At 38.2% G+C, this 15504-nt stretch overlaps 1 protein-coding gene across 2 annotated transcripts in view; it reads right to left on the reverse strand.

Annotated features, from left to right (window-relative positions):
* Positions 1-4036: 4036 nt before the first annotated feature.
* The window catches only part of LOC123549390 (phosphoenolpyruvate carboxykinase [GTP]-like), a 51823-nt gene continuing 40355 nt past the window's right edge, over positions 4037-15504 (reverse strand). For both annotated transcript variants that reach the window (XM_053545429.1, XM_053545430.1), the window contains exons 9-10: positions 10803-10983; positions 4037-4270 (exon numbers count right to left, since the gene is read on the reverse strand). In XM_053545429.1, coding sequence (XP_053401404.1) covers positions 4056-4270; positions 10803-10983 — 396 coding nt within the window. In that variant the 3' untranslated portion in view covers positions 4037-4055. The remainder of the gene's footprint in view (positions 4271-10802; positions 10984-15504) is intronic.

Genomic DNA, 15504 nt, shown 5'->3' on the forward strand with positions numbered 1-15504 from the left:
TTAAGTCCACAAAAAAATCATTACAAGGTACAGATATGTCAGAATACACCTAAATATCTGAGTAAGAGTGACCTTGACCTTGAAGCAAGCCATTCCTATCATGCACCCTGCAAGTTGTCTCGATGTGGTGTACATTTGTGCCAAGTTTCTTTGAAATCCTTCAAGCTGTCCAAGAGTTACAGAGCGAACACGAAACAAACTCATATGACCTTTGACCCCCAAGTGTGACCTTGACCTTGAAGCAAGCCATCCGAAACATGCGCTCTGCATGTCGTCTCGATGTGGTGAACATTTGTTTGTTTGTTTGTTTGTTTTGGGTTTAACGCCGTTTTTCAACAGTATTTCAGTCATGTAACGGCGGGCAGTTAACCTAACCAGTGTTCCTGGATTCTGTACCAGTACAAACCTGTTCTCCGCAAGTAACTGCCAACTTCCCCACATGAATTATCAGAGGTGGAGGACTAATGATTTCAGACACAATGTCGTTTATCAAATAGTCACGGAGAACATACGCCCCGCCCGAGGATCGAACTCGCGACCCTGCGATCCGTAGACCAACGCTCTTACCTACTGAGCTAAGCGGGCGGGCTGGTGAACATTTGTGCAAGTTTCTTAAAAATCCTAAAGGGGGTTCGGGATTTGCAGACGACACAAATTTCAAACAGACGAGGGACCCCCGGGTTTATAACAAAAACGTCATTTCCCGGGCAATATAAGTTGAATATTGACACACCTTTCCGGGCAGTAACCCAATGGCGATTTGAGCAATGCTTTTTGCCCTCCACTCTTCTGTGCCCAAATCAAGAACTCAATGTTTTCTCCAAATCCAGGCACAAAATTTCTCCTTTTTCATCCGTACGAACCATTCACAGAAAACGGAAACGTGAAAACCCTCAATAACATGGTCACTAAATTAAATTCAAGGGAAATACGCAATCCACTATTTGTGATACAAATTTTATCAATTTTTTTTTCTGAAACATGGTTATCAGAGGACTTAAAATTTTTTGCTACAAATCCCCAAAAGAAAAACCCTTTTGTTACAAATTTTCACACAAAGTAAATTTACAATGATTAGTAACATTTTAGGTTTTTCCTTTTCTCTCTAAAAGACCCATGCCCACTCACTCACCTTTAAAAAAAGAAAAACCCTTTATCGATCTACAGCCCAAATCTGATAAACCCCATCTACATTTAGAAAAAGTTTATCTACATTTTCTATTTTCACTCTACGTCCTAAAAAGAAACAAGCCCCCCCAAAAAACAAATCTGAAAGGACACACAACAATGAAATTGTTTTTACAAATCAAGACTGACAAACCACAGGGTTCAGGGGAAAGAAGTCTTTAAAAAGGGTATTATTTTTAAGATCAACAGCCCAAAAGGGGCCAAGCACCTGCATTTGAACAAAACTGGGGGAGGACGAAATGATGCACGGGTCAAGTGTGATGGGGTTCCACACCTCTTCTCAAAGGGTATTACATTTTTTTTGGGGCATAAAAAGGGGTCAGCTCCCCTTTTTTGAACATTTTTAGGGAAAAATGTTAAATAAATCTGAGAAGACATCAAGTGTTCATCAGAAAAATTTTTTAAAGGGTATTTCTTTTTTAAACCTTTACACCCTTTAAGAACCCAAGGGCCCCCTTTTTTAACATCTTGGTAGAGACATTATAAAAATCACAAACATGTGATAAAGATACACAGGCATTCATGAAAATTTTTTTTTCCCTTTTTTTCCAAAAATTACAGCCATACAGAAAACACTCCTCCCCATGGGGAATTAAAAGGGGAGATAATAAAATACTAGCCAGATATGAACCTTTGACAAGGGTGGGGTTAAGACGGGGGAAGAATATTTTTTTCAAAATTTTAATTAACCTTTCGTAACAAATGGGAAAAGCACAAAACTTTCATAAAAATTCTTTTGAACAAGAGGGCCATATGGGTTTAATCGCTCACCCTTCCCACATCCCCGTTTTGATTTTACTTGTTTTTTTCATTTTTTACAATACCATTTTTGAGCTTATTGACCCATTTGAACTTGACCGAAATTAAACAAAATAAAAATTTTACCCAAATTCATGAAGTCCTTTAAAAAAATTCTCTAGAGAGGCCAAGGTTTCTATATTTGACCTATTGACCTAGTTTTCGAAGGACTGCCCGTTTTGAATTTTTCAAATCATCAAGTGAACTTTCTCACTAATTTTCATAAGTCTCAAAAAATAGGGCCCCTAAGAGGGCACAAGGTTTTTCATTTTTTAACCACTGGGCCCATTTTTTACCGCACAGACCCATTTTTTAAACTGACCTAGAAATCACAAGGGGGAAATTTAAATCATTTTTCATGAAATCCATTTAAAAATATGGCCTCTAGAAGGGCAAAAGATTTTTTTAATTTTAACCACTGACCTTTTTTGACCCCAGTTTCCCAGTTTCAAACTTTCCTAAATCATCAAATAAAATTTAACCAACTTTTATACAGATCCCCCTGAAAAATAGGGCCCTGAAGGTCACAAGGTTTTTTTTTTTTATTTTACCTACTGACCTATTTTTTTAAAGGGACCTACCCATTCAAACCTGCCAATATCATCAATGAACACTACAAACTTTAAAGCCATCAATATGGCCTCAAGAGGGCACAAGGTTTTTTTTATTTTTAGACTTCTGCCTATTTTTACCACATGATTTTTTTCGAACTTACCTAAAATCACAAGATAACATTTAACCAAATTTCATACAGTCCCATAAAAAAAATCCTTTGGAGGCACAAGGGGGGTTTTTAAATTTTTTGACCTACTGACCTATTTTTGAGGGGACGGACCCACTTTCAACCGACCTAATTCAACAAATAACATCAACCAACTTTTTAACGATCCCATAAAAATTGCCCCTAAGAGGGCTCAAGGTTTTTTTATTTTTACCTACGACCTAGTTTTAAGCACGGACCCCTTTCGAACTTGACCTAATACATCAAGGTGAACATTCTGACCAATTTTGAAAACTCATGAAAAATATCCTCAAAGGCACAAGGTTTTTTTTTATTTTTTGAACCTACTGACCTATTTTTTTCCACACTACCCAGTTTCAAACTTGACCCAATATCATCAAGATAACATTCAGACCCCTTTTATACACCCCTGAAAAATAAAAAGGGGCCCTTTTAAGGTCCAAGGGTTTTTTTATTATTGACCTACTGACCTATTTTTTATCCACCCATTTTAACCTGACCCAGATATCATCAAGATAACACAACCAACTTTCATAAAGATCCCAAAAAAAATGGCCTTTAAAGGGCACAAAGTTTTTCTATTTTTTCCTACCCTATTTTTTTACGGGACTGACCCATTTCGAACTTACAGAATTTCAAGGGAAAAATTCTAACCAATTTTCATGAAGATCTTTTGAAAAATTGCCTCAAAAAGGGTCAAAATTTTTTCTTTTTTTAGACCTACTGCCCCTGTTTAATGGCACGGACCCAGTTTCGAACTTGATCTAATATCATAAAGGGTGAACATTCTGACCAATTTTCATGAAGATCTTGTGAAATATAGGGCCTCTAGAGAGGTCACAAGGTTTTTTTCTTTTTTAGACCTACTGACCTAGTTTTTGAAGCCACGTGACCCATTTCGAACTTGACCTAGATATCATCAAGATGAACATTCTGACCAACTTTCATAAAGATCCCATGAAAAATGTGACCTCTAGAGTGGTCACAAGCAAAAGTTTACGGACTGACGCACGCATGCACGCACGGACGGCGGACGCTGCGCGATCACAAAAGCTTACCTTGTCACTTTGTGACAGGTGAGCTAAAAAGGGGGACTTCATAAAATATTTGTCTGAGAGTTATGACCTCTGCGTCATTTGATTTGGGCCGTGATGAAGAATAAGTATTATCTGCCTGAACCAAATCAATCAATAACAGATATTATCAAGTGAAAGTGCATGAAAATTTTTAACCGAAGTTTGGACATGGTTACAGATGCAAGTAAGACAGATCTATGTATACTGGTTATTCATTAGCATTGTATAAACTATTTATATACTTTTTATTCTTAAATCTGCAATACCTTATGTGGGGGTTTCTCCAGAGACAGCCAGTGTTCCAAGTATTTTCCAAAGTTATAGCCCATGAAGGGCCTCATTGCCATTGGGTCATGCATGATCTTCTTGCCAGTGAATTCAGCAGCAGCAGTCGCTTCTGATTTTACACAGGCTCCAACCATAACACCGTGACGCCAATTCAATGACTCAAACACCAAAGGTACACCTAAAAACCAAACAATTCAAGATTAACACTGTGTACTCACCTTCAAGTATGCCTTTTTTATTTTGATCTTATATTTCTGCAAAACTAGAAATGTGTCCATGGGACACAGATGCCCCCACTACATGACAAAGAACACAGATCAACTACCGTAACTCATTTCTCTTCGTAATTACTGTAGGTAAAATATTTTCAGAGCTCCGCGCGACAAAACATTACAAGAGGGCCATGATGGCCCTATATCGCTCACCTGTTATCATTGCACTTGAGGACAAGAGGGTCCTAAGAAAAAATATCTAAGTCCAAAGGACAGGAACAACAAAGGAAAGAAATTTAACCAAAAAGAAAAAAAAAATTTTTACAAGGTACAGATATTCAAAATACACCTAAAAATTGGAGGGACCATCCATGTGTACCACAGAAAAGTGGTCTCGTTTTTTTCCCCATGGCCAATAATAAAAATTACTAAAATAAGCTATTTATATTTAAAGAAAAAGGAAGTAATTAAAAAAAATTATTGTAAGTGAACAAAAAAAGATCTCCAAATAAATCTGTTGACATAATGAAATTTCAGATCAGAATCTTTTTTTAGTTATGGAGATATACCCATTTTAATTTGAAATAAAGGGAGGTAATTTGCCATAAAATCAGTCCATAGTTATCTACCCTGATTGTCTCAGTCCAACTAATGACAATAATGAAATTTCAAATAAGTCCTAAAAGTACTTACTGATTTAAATCTGTTTTGACTACAATCAAGGGAGTAATCAGATATAAAATAACTCTGGAATCTACGATGGATCGATTGGGCATGGAATCCCAGGAATTTATTGTTTTGAAGATATTTGGAAGTTTTTATCAAATATAACCATAAATGAAGTCTCTATATGGCTGCAAAAGCCAAAATAGCCAATTTTGGACCCTTTTAAAGGGGGCCATAACTCTGGAACCATGAAGGAATCTGGCCAGTTCAAGAAGGAACCAAGATCTTGTGGTGATACAAGTTGGGGCAAGTTTGTTAAAATCAATCAAAAATGAAGTTGCTATTGCAAACAAGGTCAAAATAGCTAATTTGGCCCTTTCAGGGCCATAACTCTGGAACCCTTTAAAGGATCTGCCGGGTTCAACAAAGGAACGGAATCTTATGGAAAATACAAGTTTGTGCAAGTTTGATTAAATTCAAATCAAAATGAAGCTGCTATTGGGTGGCAGACAAGGCAAAATAGCTAAATTCTGGCCCTTTCAGGCCATAACTTCTGAACCCATAAAGGAATCTAGCCATTTCAAAAAGGAACCCCAAGATTTTAATAGTGAATATAAGTTGTGTGCAAGTTTGGTAAAAATCAAATCATAAATGAAGCTGCTATTGTGCAACAAGGTCAAAATAGCTAATTCTGGCCCTTTCAGGGGCCATAACTCTGGAACCCATCATGGGATCGGGCCATTCAAGAAAAAACCAAGATCTTATGGTGATATAATTTGTGCCAGTTTGGTAAAATCAAATCATAAATAAAGCGCTATTGTGCAGACAAAGGTCAAAATAGCTGTTTTTGGGCCCCTTTTCCCAGGGGCCATAACTCTGGAACCCATAAGGGAATCGGGCCATTCAAGAAAGGAACCGAGATCTTATGTGAACAATTGTGTGTAAGTTTGGGTTAAAATAAAATCATAAATGAAGCGCTATCGGCAGACAAGAAATTGTTGACGGAACGCAGGGACGACGACGGATGATCACAAAAGCTCACCTTGTCACTATGTGACAGGTGAGCTAAAAATGACAATCTTTTCCTAGGTCAGGGGCCATAACTCCTACAATACTGAATGAATCTGAGGCGACTCCCCAGGTGCACAAATGCCCCAAAGCTGACTAACATTCCTGTAAAAATTGGGGACTATAGGTCAATACTTTTGGAGCTATGCGCGACACACCATTAAAATTACCAATTTTTAACTAAGTCAGGGGCCATAACTCCTACACAACTGAATGAATCTGGATGCGAAACCCCAGGTGCACAACTGCACATGCTGACCAACATTCCTGTTAACTTTGGTGACTCTAGGTCAAATACTTTTGGAGCTACGAGTGACACAACATTAAAACCAATTTTTAACTAAGTTAGGGGCCATAACTCCTACATGACTCAACGAATCTGGACGCGAAACCCCAGGTGCACAACTGCATATGCTGACCAACATTCCTGTAAACTTTGGTGACTCTAGGTCAAATACTTTTCGAGCAACATGTGACACAACATTAAAAGACCAATTTTTTACTAAGTCAGGGGCCATAACTCCTATATGACTGAATGAATCCGGATGTAAAACCCCAGGTGCACAACAACACATGCTGACCAACATTCCTCTTAAGTTTTGTGACTCTACAACAAATACTTTTGGAGCTAGGCGCGACAACATTAAAATGACCAATTTTTTACTAAGTCAGGGGCCATAACTCCTATATGACTGAATGAATCCGGATGCGAAACCCCAGGTGCACAACTACACATGCTGACCAACATTCCTGTAAAGTTTTGTGACTCTACAACAAATACTTGTGGAGCTAGGCGCAACACAACACAAAAATGACCAATTTTTACAAAGTCAGGGGCCATATCTCCTACATGACTGAAGGAATCCGGACGCGAAACCCCAGGTGCACAACTACACATGCTGACCAACATTCCTGTAAAGTTTTGTGAATCTACATCAAATACTTTTGGAGCTAGGCGCGACACAACATTCTCTGAAGGACGGACGGACAAGGGCAAATCTATATGCCCCCCCTCCTCCCCCCCAAAAAAAGTGGGGCCTTAAAAAACCAAAACAAAAGAAAGAACTGTCAGAGAACAGCATCGCACAACTATGTCACTAAAGGAAGTCATTAAGGAAGTTAAATAAATGAACACAAGTGTAAAATGGGGCACTATTTTGTAAAAATGCAAAACAGAATTATGACAACTGTAGAATGCATGTAAGTTCATTTCAGTGGACAAGTATGTAAATTTTCAATCCATTCCCATTCGTGGATACTGAGATACCAACTTACATTGGATCGCTCACCTGAGTAATCTTGTCTACATGTCACCGAAAATGTAACACATCAAATATCTAAAACATTGAAGATTTTTTAAATTAAAGCAATATAGGGAAAACAAGTGAATGAAGTATTGCCATGCAAAAAAAAAAAAAAAAAAAAAAATCTATATAATACAAGTCCACAAGAAACTCTTTACCAGGTAGAGATAGGTCAAAATACACCTAAAAATTGGATGTAACATGCATGCTGTACCACAGAAAAGTGGTCTCGATTTTTCTCTACCACCAGTAATAAAAAAGTTACAATAAAATCTATTTATAGTAACAACAAAGGGACGTAATTCTAAAAACAAGGGTGCCTCATGGTGGTGAACATTTGGTCCAAGTTACATCAAAATCCCTCCATGCATGAAGAAGAAATGTCCCGTACAAAGTCATTCTTGAATTTGACCTTTGACCTCTAAATATGACCTTGACCTTAGACCTAGGGACCTGGTTCTTGCGCATGACATGTTGTCTCATCCAGGGGAATATTTGTGCCAACTGATATCTAAATCCTGCTTTGCATGACAAAGTTATAGACCGGACAGGAAAAAAATCCTCTTGACCTTCGATCTCAAAGTGTGACCTTGACATTTAAGCTAGGGTATTGGGTGTTGCGCATGACACGTCGTCTCATCATGGGAAACATTTATGCCAAGTAATATTGTAATCCCTTGATGGATGACAGAGTTCTGGATCGGACAGGGCAAAAACCTTACTGACCTTTGACCTCCAATTGTGACCTTGACCTTTGAGCTAAGGGTCTGGGCTTTGCGCATGACATGTTGTCTCATCATGGGGAACATTTGTGCCAAGTAATATTAAAATCCCTTCATGGATGGCAGAGTTATGGACGGGACAGGAAAAAAACTCTGTTGACCTTTGACCCCCAATTGTGACCTTGACCTTTGAGCTAGGGGTCTGGGATTTGCGCATGACACGTCTCATCATGGGGAACACTTGTGCTAAGTGATATTAAAATTCCTTAATGAATGTCAGAGTTATGGACCGGACACGAAACAGACCCTGTTCATGCTATGTTAACATTTGACTGCTAAGTGTGACCTTGACCTTTGAGCTAGGGGTCTGAAAGTTGTGCATGACACATCGTCTTATTATGAGGTACATTTGTGCCAAGTAATATTAAAATCCCTTCACAGATGGGAAAGTTATGGACCGGACAGGAAAAAAGCCTTGTTGACCTTTGACCTCCAATTGTGACCTTGACCTTTAAGCTAGGGGTCCAGGTTTTGCGCATGACACGTCGTCTCCTCATGGGGAACATTTGTGCCAAGTAATATTAAAATCTCTTCATGGATGGAGAGTTATGGACCGGACAGGAAAAAAGCCCTGTTGACCTTTGACCTCCAATTGTGACCTTGACCTTTGAGCTAGGGGTCCGGGATTTGCGCATGACACATCATCTCATCATGGGGAACATTTGTGCCAAGTAATACTAAAATCCCTTCAAGGATGGGAGAGTTGTGGACCGGACAGGAAAAAAGCCCTGTTGACCTTTGACCTCCAATTGTGACCTTGACCTTTGAGCTAGAGGTCCGGGTTTTGCGCATGACACGTCGTCTCATCATGGGGAACATTTGTGCCAAGTAATATTAAAATCCCTTCATGGATGGCAGAGTTATGGACCGGACACGAAATTGCGGACGGACGGACGGATGGACGGACAGACGGACGGACGGAATGACGGAAAAGTGCATTCCTATAGTCCCCGAAACTGGTTTTCAACCAGTAGGGGACTAACAAACCGCGCCCTCTAAAAGCTGTATTATTTCTTTTGCGTAACTGAGCGGCTTGAACAATGATAGAGGGTCACCAAGAGATCATTAATTTTCTACAAAGTATTTTTGAAATCTGCCGGATAGTTTCTGAGTAGCAGATTTTAAAAGATTTTCCTTTCAAGTTTCCATGACAACCAAAATTCTGCAAAGATTTAAATTCTTTTGGCAATTTTGAAAGGGGGCCACCCAAGGATCATTCCTGTGATGTTTGGTGTAAATCTGCCCAGTGGATCTGATGAAGATTTTTTTAAATGTCAGACCACCTGAAGACATATACCAGAACTTTCAAATCAATCACATACATATGGTTAGGACTACTGAAGAAAGAACAAGAGCTGTCTCCATAGGATGACACATGCCCCCGAATGGCACTTTGAATGAATAGTTATGGCCGATGTTAGAGTTTAGGACTTTTGAGCTACGGACCTGGGTCTTGGGCGCGACACGTCGTCTTACTGTGGTACATATTCATGCCCAATAATTTTAAAATCCATGCATGAATGACAAAGATATGGACCGGACACACCCATCAATGCACTATCATAATATATGACCTTTAACGTCTAAGTGTGACCTTGACCTTTGAGCTACAGACCTGGGTCTTGTGCGCGGCACGTCGTCTTACTGTGCCACACATTAATGCGTAGTTACTTGAAAATCCATTCATGGATGACAAAGATATGGACCGGACACGCCCATCAATGCACTATCATGAAAAATGACCTTTAACGTCTAAGTGTGACCTTGACCTTTGAGCTACGGACTTGGGTCTTGTGCGCAACACGTCGTCTTACTGTGGTACACATTCAGGCCAAGTTATTTGAAAATCCATCCATGGATGACAAAGATATGGACCGGACACGAAAATTGCGGACAGACGGTTCAAAAACTGTATGCCTCCGAAGTCCCTTCAGGGGCATAAAAATGCAACACAATGTGAAATGTAGCAATTTTTGTAAATCAAGGGCACATAACTCTGGTCCTATTAAAATGATTTAGCTCTTGGAACTCGTACAAGATCTTTTAATCATACATATTGGTAACATGAAGGTAATATAATGTAAACAAGAAGTAGGGAGTTTTTTTGCAAAATCAAGGGCCCATAACTCTAGTCCTACTTGTCTGATTTTGTTCAAACTTGAATTCGTCCAAGATCTTATGGCAATACATATACTATTACTAGGTAATTATGTTTTGGAATGGTGAAGAAATGAAGGTGCTAAAGTGTAAACAATGTAAAATATAGTAATTTTTGTAAATCAAGTGCACGTAACTCTGGTCCTACCAGTTCAAGTTTGCTCATAATCTAACTCATCCAAGATCTTGAGGTCATGCACATTCTATGTAAATATGTTAGGATTGGTAAAGAAATGAAGATGCTAGAGCTAGAGAGTAAACAAGGTGAAATATTGCAAAGTCAATCAAGGGCACATAACTCTTGTCCAACCAGCCCGATTTTGCTAATAATCTAACTCAACTACGGTCTTGAAGTAATTGTGACCAAGTTTGATTAACACTGTTTCAAAATTGTGGATGCTAGACTGTAAACAAACTAAATATAAATGGACAGACTACAGACGGACGACAGACATTCATTGATCCCAATAGCTCCCCATGAGCCTCTGGCTGAGGTGAGGTAAAATGTCTATAACTTTTACCTGTTGGTCTTCGGCCTCCGAAGATTATAGCCTCAATTTTCACACCCTTCGGGTCCTCCCACTTTGGATGTATAATTGGGCACTGGCTAGCTGGGCAACAGAATCTTGAGTTAGGATGTGCCGCTTTTCCTGGATTTCCAATTCTAAAGTCCTGCTTCAACCATGTGGTGATTCCAACATTCTGCAATCGAAAAATGGTTCATTCAAAACAAGAATTTGTATCAGTAACCAGTCCCCCGCAGATATTTTTCACAAAACATACTGCATGCCAGTACAAGAGGGTCATGATGACCCTGGATTGCTCACTTGAGTTATATGAGCTACATGTTTCAAATGTCAAACTGATGCTAAAATATTAAGAAAGTCAGTAGTCATGGTCAATGAAATTCAGTTTTATGATCAGTGTGCAAAACTGTGTATGTCATCAATATTTCAAGGCTGTATCTTAAAAAACAAGAAAGTAGGTCAGCAGGTCAAGGTTACAGTCAAGTGACATCATATTACTTGGGGTCATCAGGTAATTATAATCAAACAGTCTTGGAAATAGGATCAGATAATTTTTTAAGTCTGTTTTCCTATATAACTCATATAATAACTAAGTGACCCCGGGGTTGTGCCTCTTTTAACCCCAGGGGCATAATTTGAACAAATTTGATAGAGGACTACTAGGCAATGCATCATACCAAATATCAAAAGCCTAGGTCTTGTGGTTTCAGACAAGAAAATTTTTCAAAGTTTTTTTCCTATATGTCTATATAAAATTTGGGATCCCCACAGGGCCTCTTTTCACCCCAGGGGTACAATTTGAACAATTTTGGTTGAGGACCATAAGACAATGCTACATACCAAATATCAAAGGCCTATGTTTTGTGGTTTCAGATAAAAAGATGTTTAAACTTTTTTTCCTATATAAGTCTATGTAAAAATTAGGACACCCGGGGCAGGGCAATATTTGACCCTAGGGGGATAATTTGAACAATCTTGGTAGAGAACCACTAGATTATGCTATATACCAAATATCAAAGCCCTAGGCTGTGTGGTTTTGTACAGGAAGATTTTCAAAGTTTTCCCTATATAAGTCTATATAAACCATGTGACCCCCGGGACGGGGCCATATTTGACCCTAGGGGGATAATTTGAGCAATCTTGGTAGAGGACCATTAGATGATGCTACATACCCGAAATCAAAGCCCTAGGGGCTGTGGGGGCCACCTATGGATCATTCCTGTTAAGTTTGGTGTAATTCTGCCCAGTTGTTTTCAAGAAGATTTTTTTAGAAAATGTCGACGGACACACGATGGACGACACACGACAGACATTGAGCGGTCACCAAAGCTCACCATGAGCCTTTGGCTCAGGTGAGCTAACAAAACATACAGTATGCCAATACAGCATCTTCTAAATAATAGGGCAACATACTAACAATGTATGTAAGTCATAACTATATAGCATAAACAAGAGCACCGCCTTGCGGGTGCCGACGCTCATCTGATTTTTTTGTATAACAGAAATATTGTCCTATCCATGATTTTCTAAGTCTAAAATGGGCCAACATTCTTGCAAAAAGCAGGATAGACTTATGTTTCTTGATGTACAGTGTCCGCTTATGATGGTGAAAAACTGTTGCAAGTTTTAAAGCAATAGCTTTGATAGTTTATGAGAAAAGCTGACAAACATAATACTCAACCAAGACAAGAGGGCCATGATGGCCCTATATCGCGCACCTGTTATCATTGCACTTGAGGACAAGAAGGTCCTCAGAAAAAATATCTAGGTCCAAAGGACAGGAACAACAAAGGAAAGAAATTTAACCAAGAAGAAAAACAAAATTCTTACTAGGTACAGATATGTCAAAATACACCTAAAAACTGGAGGTACCATCCATGTTGTACCACAGGAAAGTGGTCTCGGTTTTTCCCTACGGCCAATAATTAAAAAGTTACTAAAAATAGGCTATTTATAGTAACGTAAAAGGGAAGTAATTCAAAAGAAAATTATTGTAAGTTAACAAAAGAAGGATCTGCCAAATAAATCTGTTAACATAAATGAAATTTCAGATCAGTATCTTCATTAGTTACGGAGATATACCCATTTTAATTTAAAAAGTAAAGGGAGGTAATTTGACATAAAATCAGTCCATAGTTATCTACCCTGATTGGCTTGGTCCAACTAATGACAATAATGAAATTTCAAATAAGTTCTATAAGTACTTACTGATATAAATCCATTTTGACTACAATCAGGGGAGGTAATCAGATATAAAATAACTCTGGAAACTACGAATGGATCTGATTTGTCATGGAATCCAAGATTTATTGTTGTTGAAGATATTTTGGAAGTTTGTATCAAATAAAACCATAACTGAAGTCTCTATATGGCTGCAAAAGCCAAAATAGCCAATTTTGGACATTTAAGGGGCCATAACTCTGGAACCCATAATGGAATCTGTCCAGTTTAAGAAAGGAACCAAGATCTTGTGGTGATACAAGTTGTGTGCAAGTTTGGTTAAAATCAAATCATAAATGAAGTTGCTATTGTGCAAACAAGGTCAAAATAGCTAATTTTGGCCCTTTCAGGGGCCATAACTCTGGAACCCATTACGGGATCTGGCCGGTTCAACAAAGGAACTGAGATCTTATGGCAACACAAGTTTTGTACAAGTTTGATTAAATTCAAATCATAAATGAAGCTGCTATTGTGCAGACAAGGGCAAAATAGCTAATTCTGGTCCTTTCAGGGGCCATAACTCTGGAACCCATAATGGAATCTGGCCAGTTCAAGAAAGGAACCAAGACCTTATGGTGATACAAGTTGTGTGCCAGTTTGGTAAAAATCAAATCATAAATAAAGCTGCTATTGTGCAGACAAGGTCAAAATAGCTGATTTTGGCCCTTTCAGGGGCCATAACTCTGGAACCCATAATGGGATCTGGCCAGTTCAAGAAAGGAACTGAGATCTTATGGTGATACAAGTTGTGTGTAAGTTTGGTTAAAATAAAATCATAAATGAAACCACTATCGTGCAGACAAGAAATTGTTGACGGACGCACGGATGCACACACGACGGACGAAGGGTGATCACAAAAGCTCACCTTGTCACTTTGTGACAGGTGAGCTAAAAACTGATTTTCTAAGTCCAAAAGGGGCAATAATTATTGTAAAAAGCAGGATGGAGTTATGTTTCTTGCTGTACAGGGTCAGCTTATGATGGTAAACAAGTGTTGCAAGTTTCAAAGCAATAGCTTTGATAGTTAAAGAGAAAAAGTTGACCTAAACATAAAACTTAACCAAGAAATCTGATATTTTCTAAGTCCAAAAGGGGCCATAAATCTTGCAAAAAGCAGGATGGAGTTATGTTTCTTGCTGTACAGGGTCAGTTTATGACGGTGAACAAGTGTTGCAAGTTTTAAAGCAATAGCTTTGATAGTTTAGGAGAAAGCTGACCTAAACATAAAACTTAACCAAGAAAACTGATTTTCTAAGTCCAAAAGGGGCAATAATTCTTGCAAAAAGCAGGATGGAGTTATGTTTCTTGATGTACAGGGTCAGCTTATGATGGTGAACAAGTGTTCAAGTTTCAAAGCAATAGCTATGATAGTTTAGGAGAAAAGTTGACCTAAACACAAAACTTAACCAAGCAATCTGATATTCTAAGTCCAAAAGGGGCAATAATTCTTGCAAAAAGCAGGATGGAGTTATGTTTCTTGATGTACAGGGTCAGCTTATGATGGTGAACAAGTGTTCAAGTTTCAAAGCAATAGCTATGATAGTTTAGGAGAAAAGCTGACCTAAACATAAAACTTAACCAGGCAACGCCGACACAGACGCCGACACCGATCAAGTGATGACAATAACTCAACATTTTTTTTTTCAAAAAATCAGATGAGCTAAAAACATAAAGACATTATGAAGTTTGAAAATGTCTGGAAATCTACAATAGGTGAATGCTTTTAAATGTTGACACAGTCAAGATTGTTTTAAGAGACCAAATTTGGGAAGCAGCAAAAAAAGTCACATATGATAGTCTTTAAAAACAGTCTCACTCAACCGGCTGATGCTGGTTTCATATATACATACATGTATATCTGCTTGATTTTTCCAAAAGTACATGTATATCAGATACTTATATATTGGCCACTTTTAAAGCAAGAGTGAAACTTAAATACTATTTCTTTGATCATATTTGGATAAAATAAAACATTTAAAATAGCTTGCATCATTCATATGATGTTGATAAAACATTAAAATTTAAGCACATGATCTGAAAATAAAGGCAAGCAGTAATTGGGATTTTAAAATGTAAATGTTCCATTAGATATAAATGAACTATTTACACAATGAGGCCAATGTTCATTTGTTTCTTTGTACATAAATGGTTCTGGGATATTTATTTGTCGTTTTTTGACTGCATCTTTAAACCATGTTTACTTTTTTCATTTCCTGTTAAATACTGCCATCTTTTTGTTTCACCAGAAACACTGTTAATTTATGTCCCGACTCTGAACTCTTCAGCGACTTCATATGCTGGTTTTCCACCATCAAGCAATTCCAGTGCCTTAACACGCTATTTTAATGTCAAAACAGTTCTTTTTTTGCATTTTTCATCAGCCATTTTTTTGTAAACAAATAAGTTCTCTCCTCAATCAACTTCACGAGAGATAATGATCGGTAACTCTGTCGTGTAAAAACTTGCGAGGGCGCGT

This window comes from Mercenaria mercenaria, chromosome 6, assembly GCF_021730395.1.
Source record: "Mercenaria mercenaria strain notata chromosome 6, MADL_Memer_1, whole genome shotgun sequence".
NCBI lineage: Eukaryota > Metazoa > Mollusca > Bivalvia > Venerida > Veneridae > Mercenaria > Mercenaria mercenaria.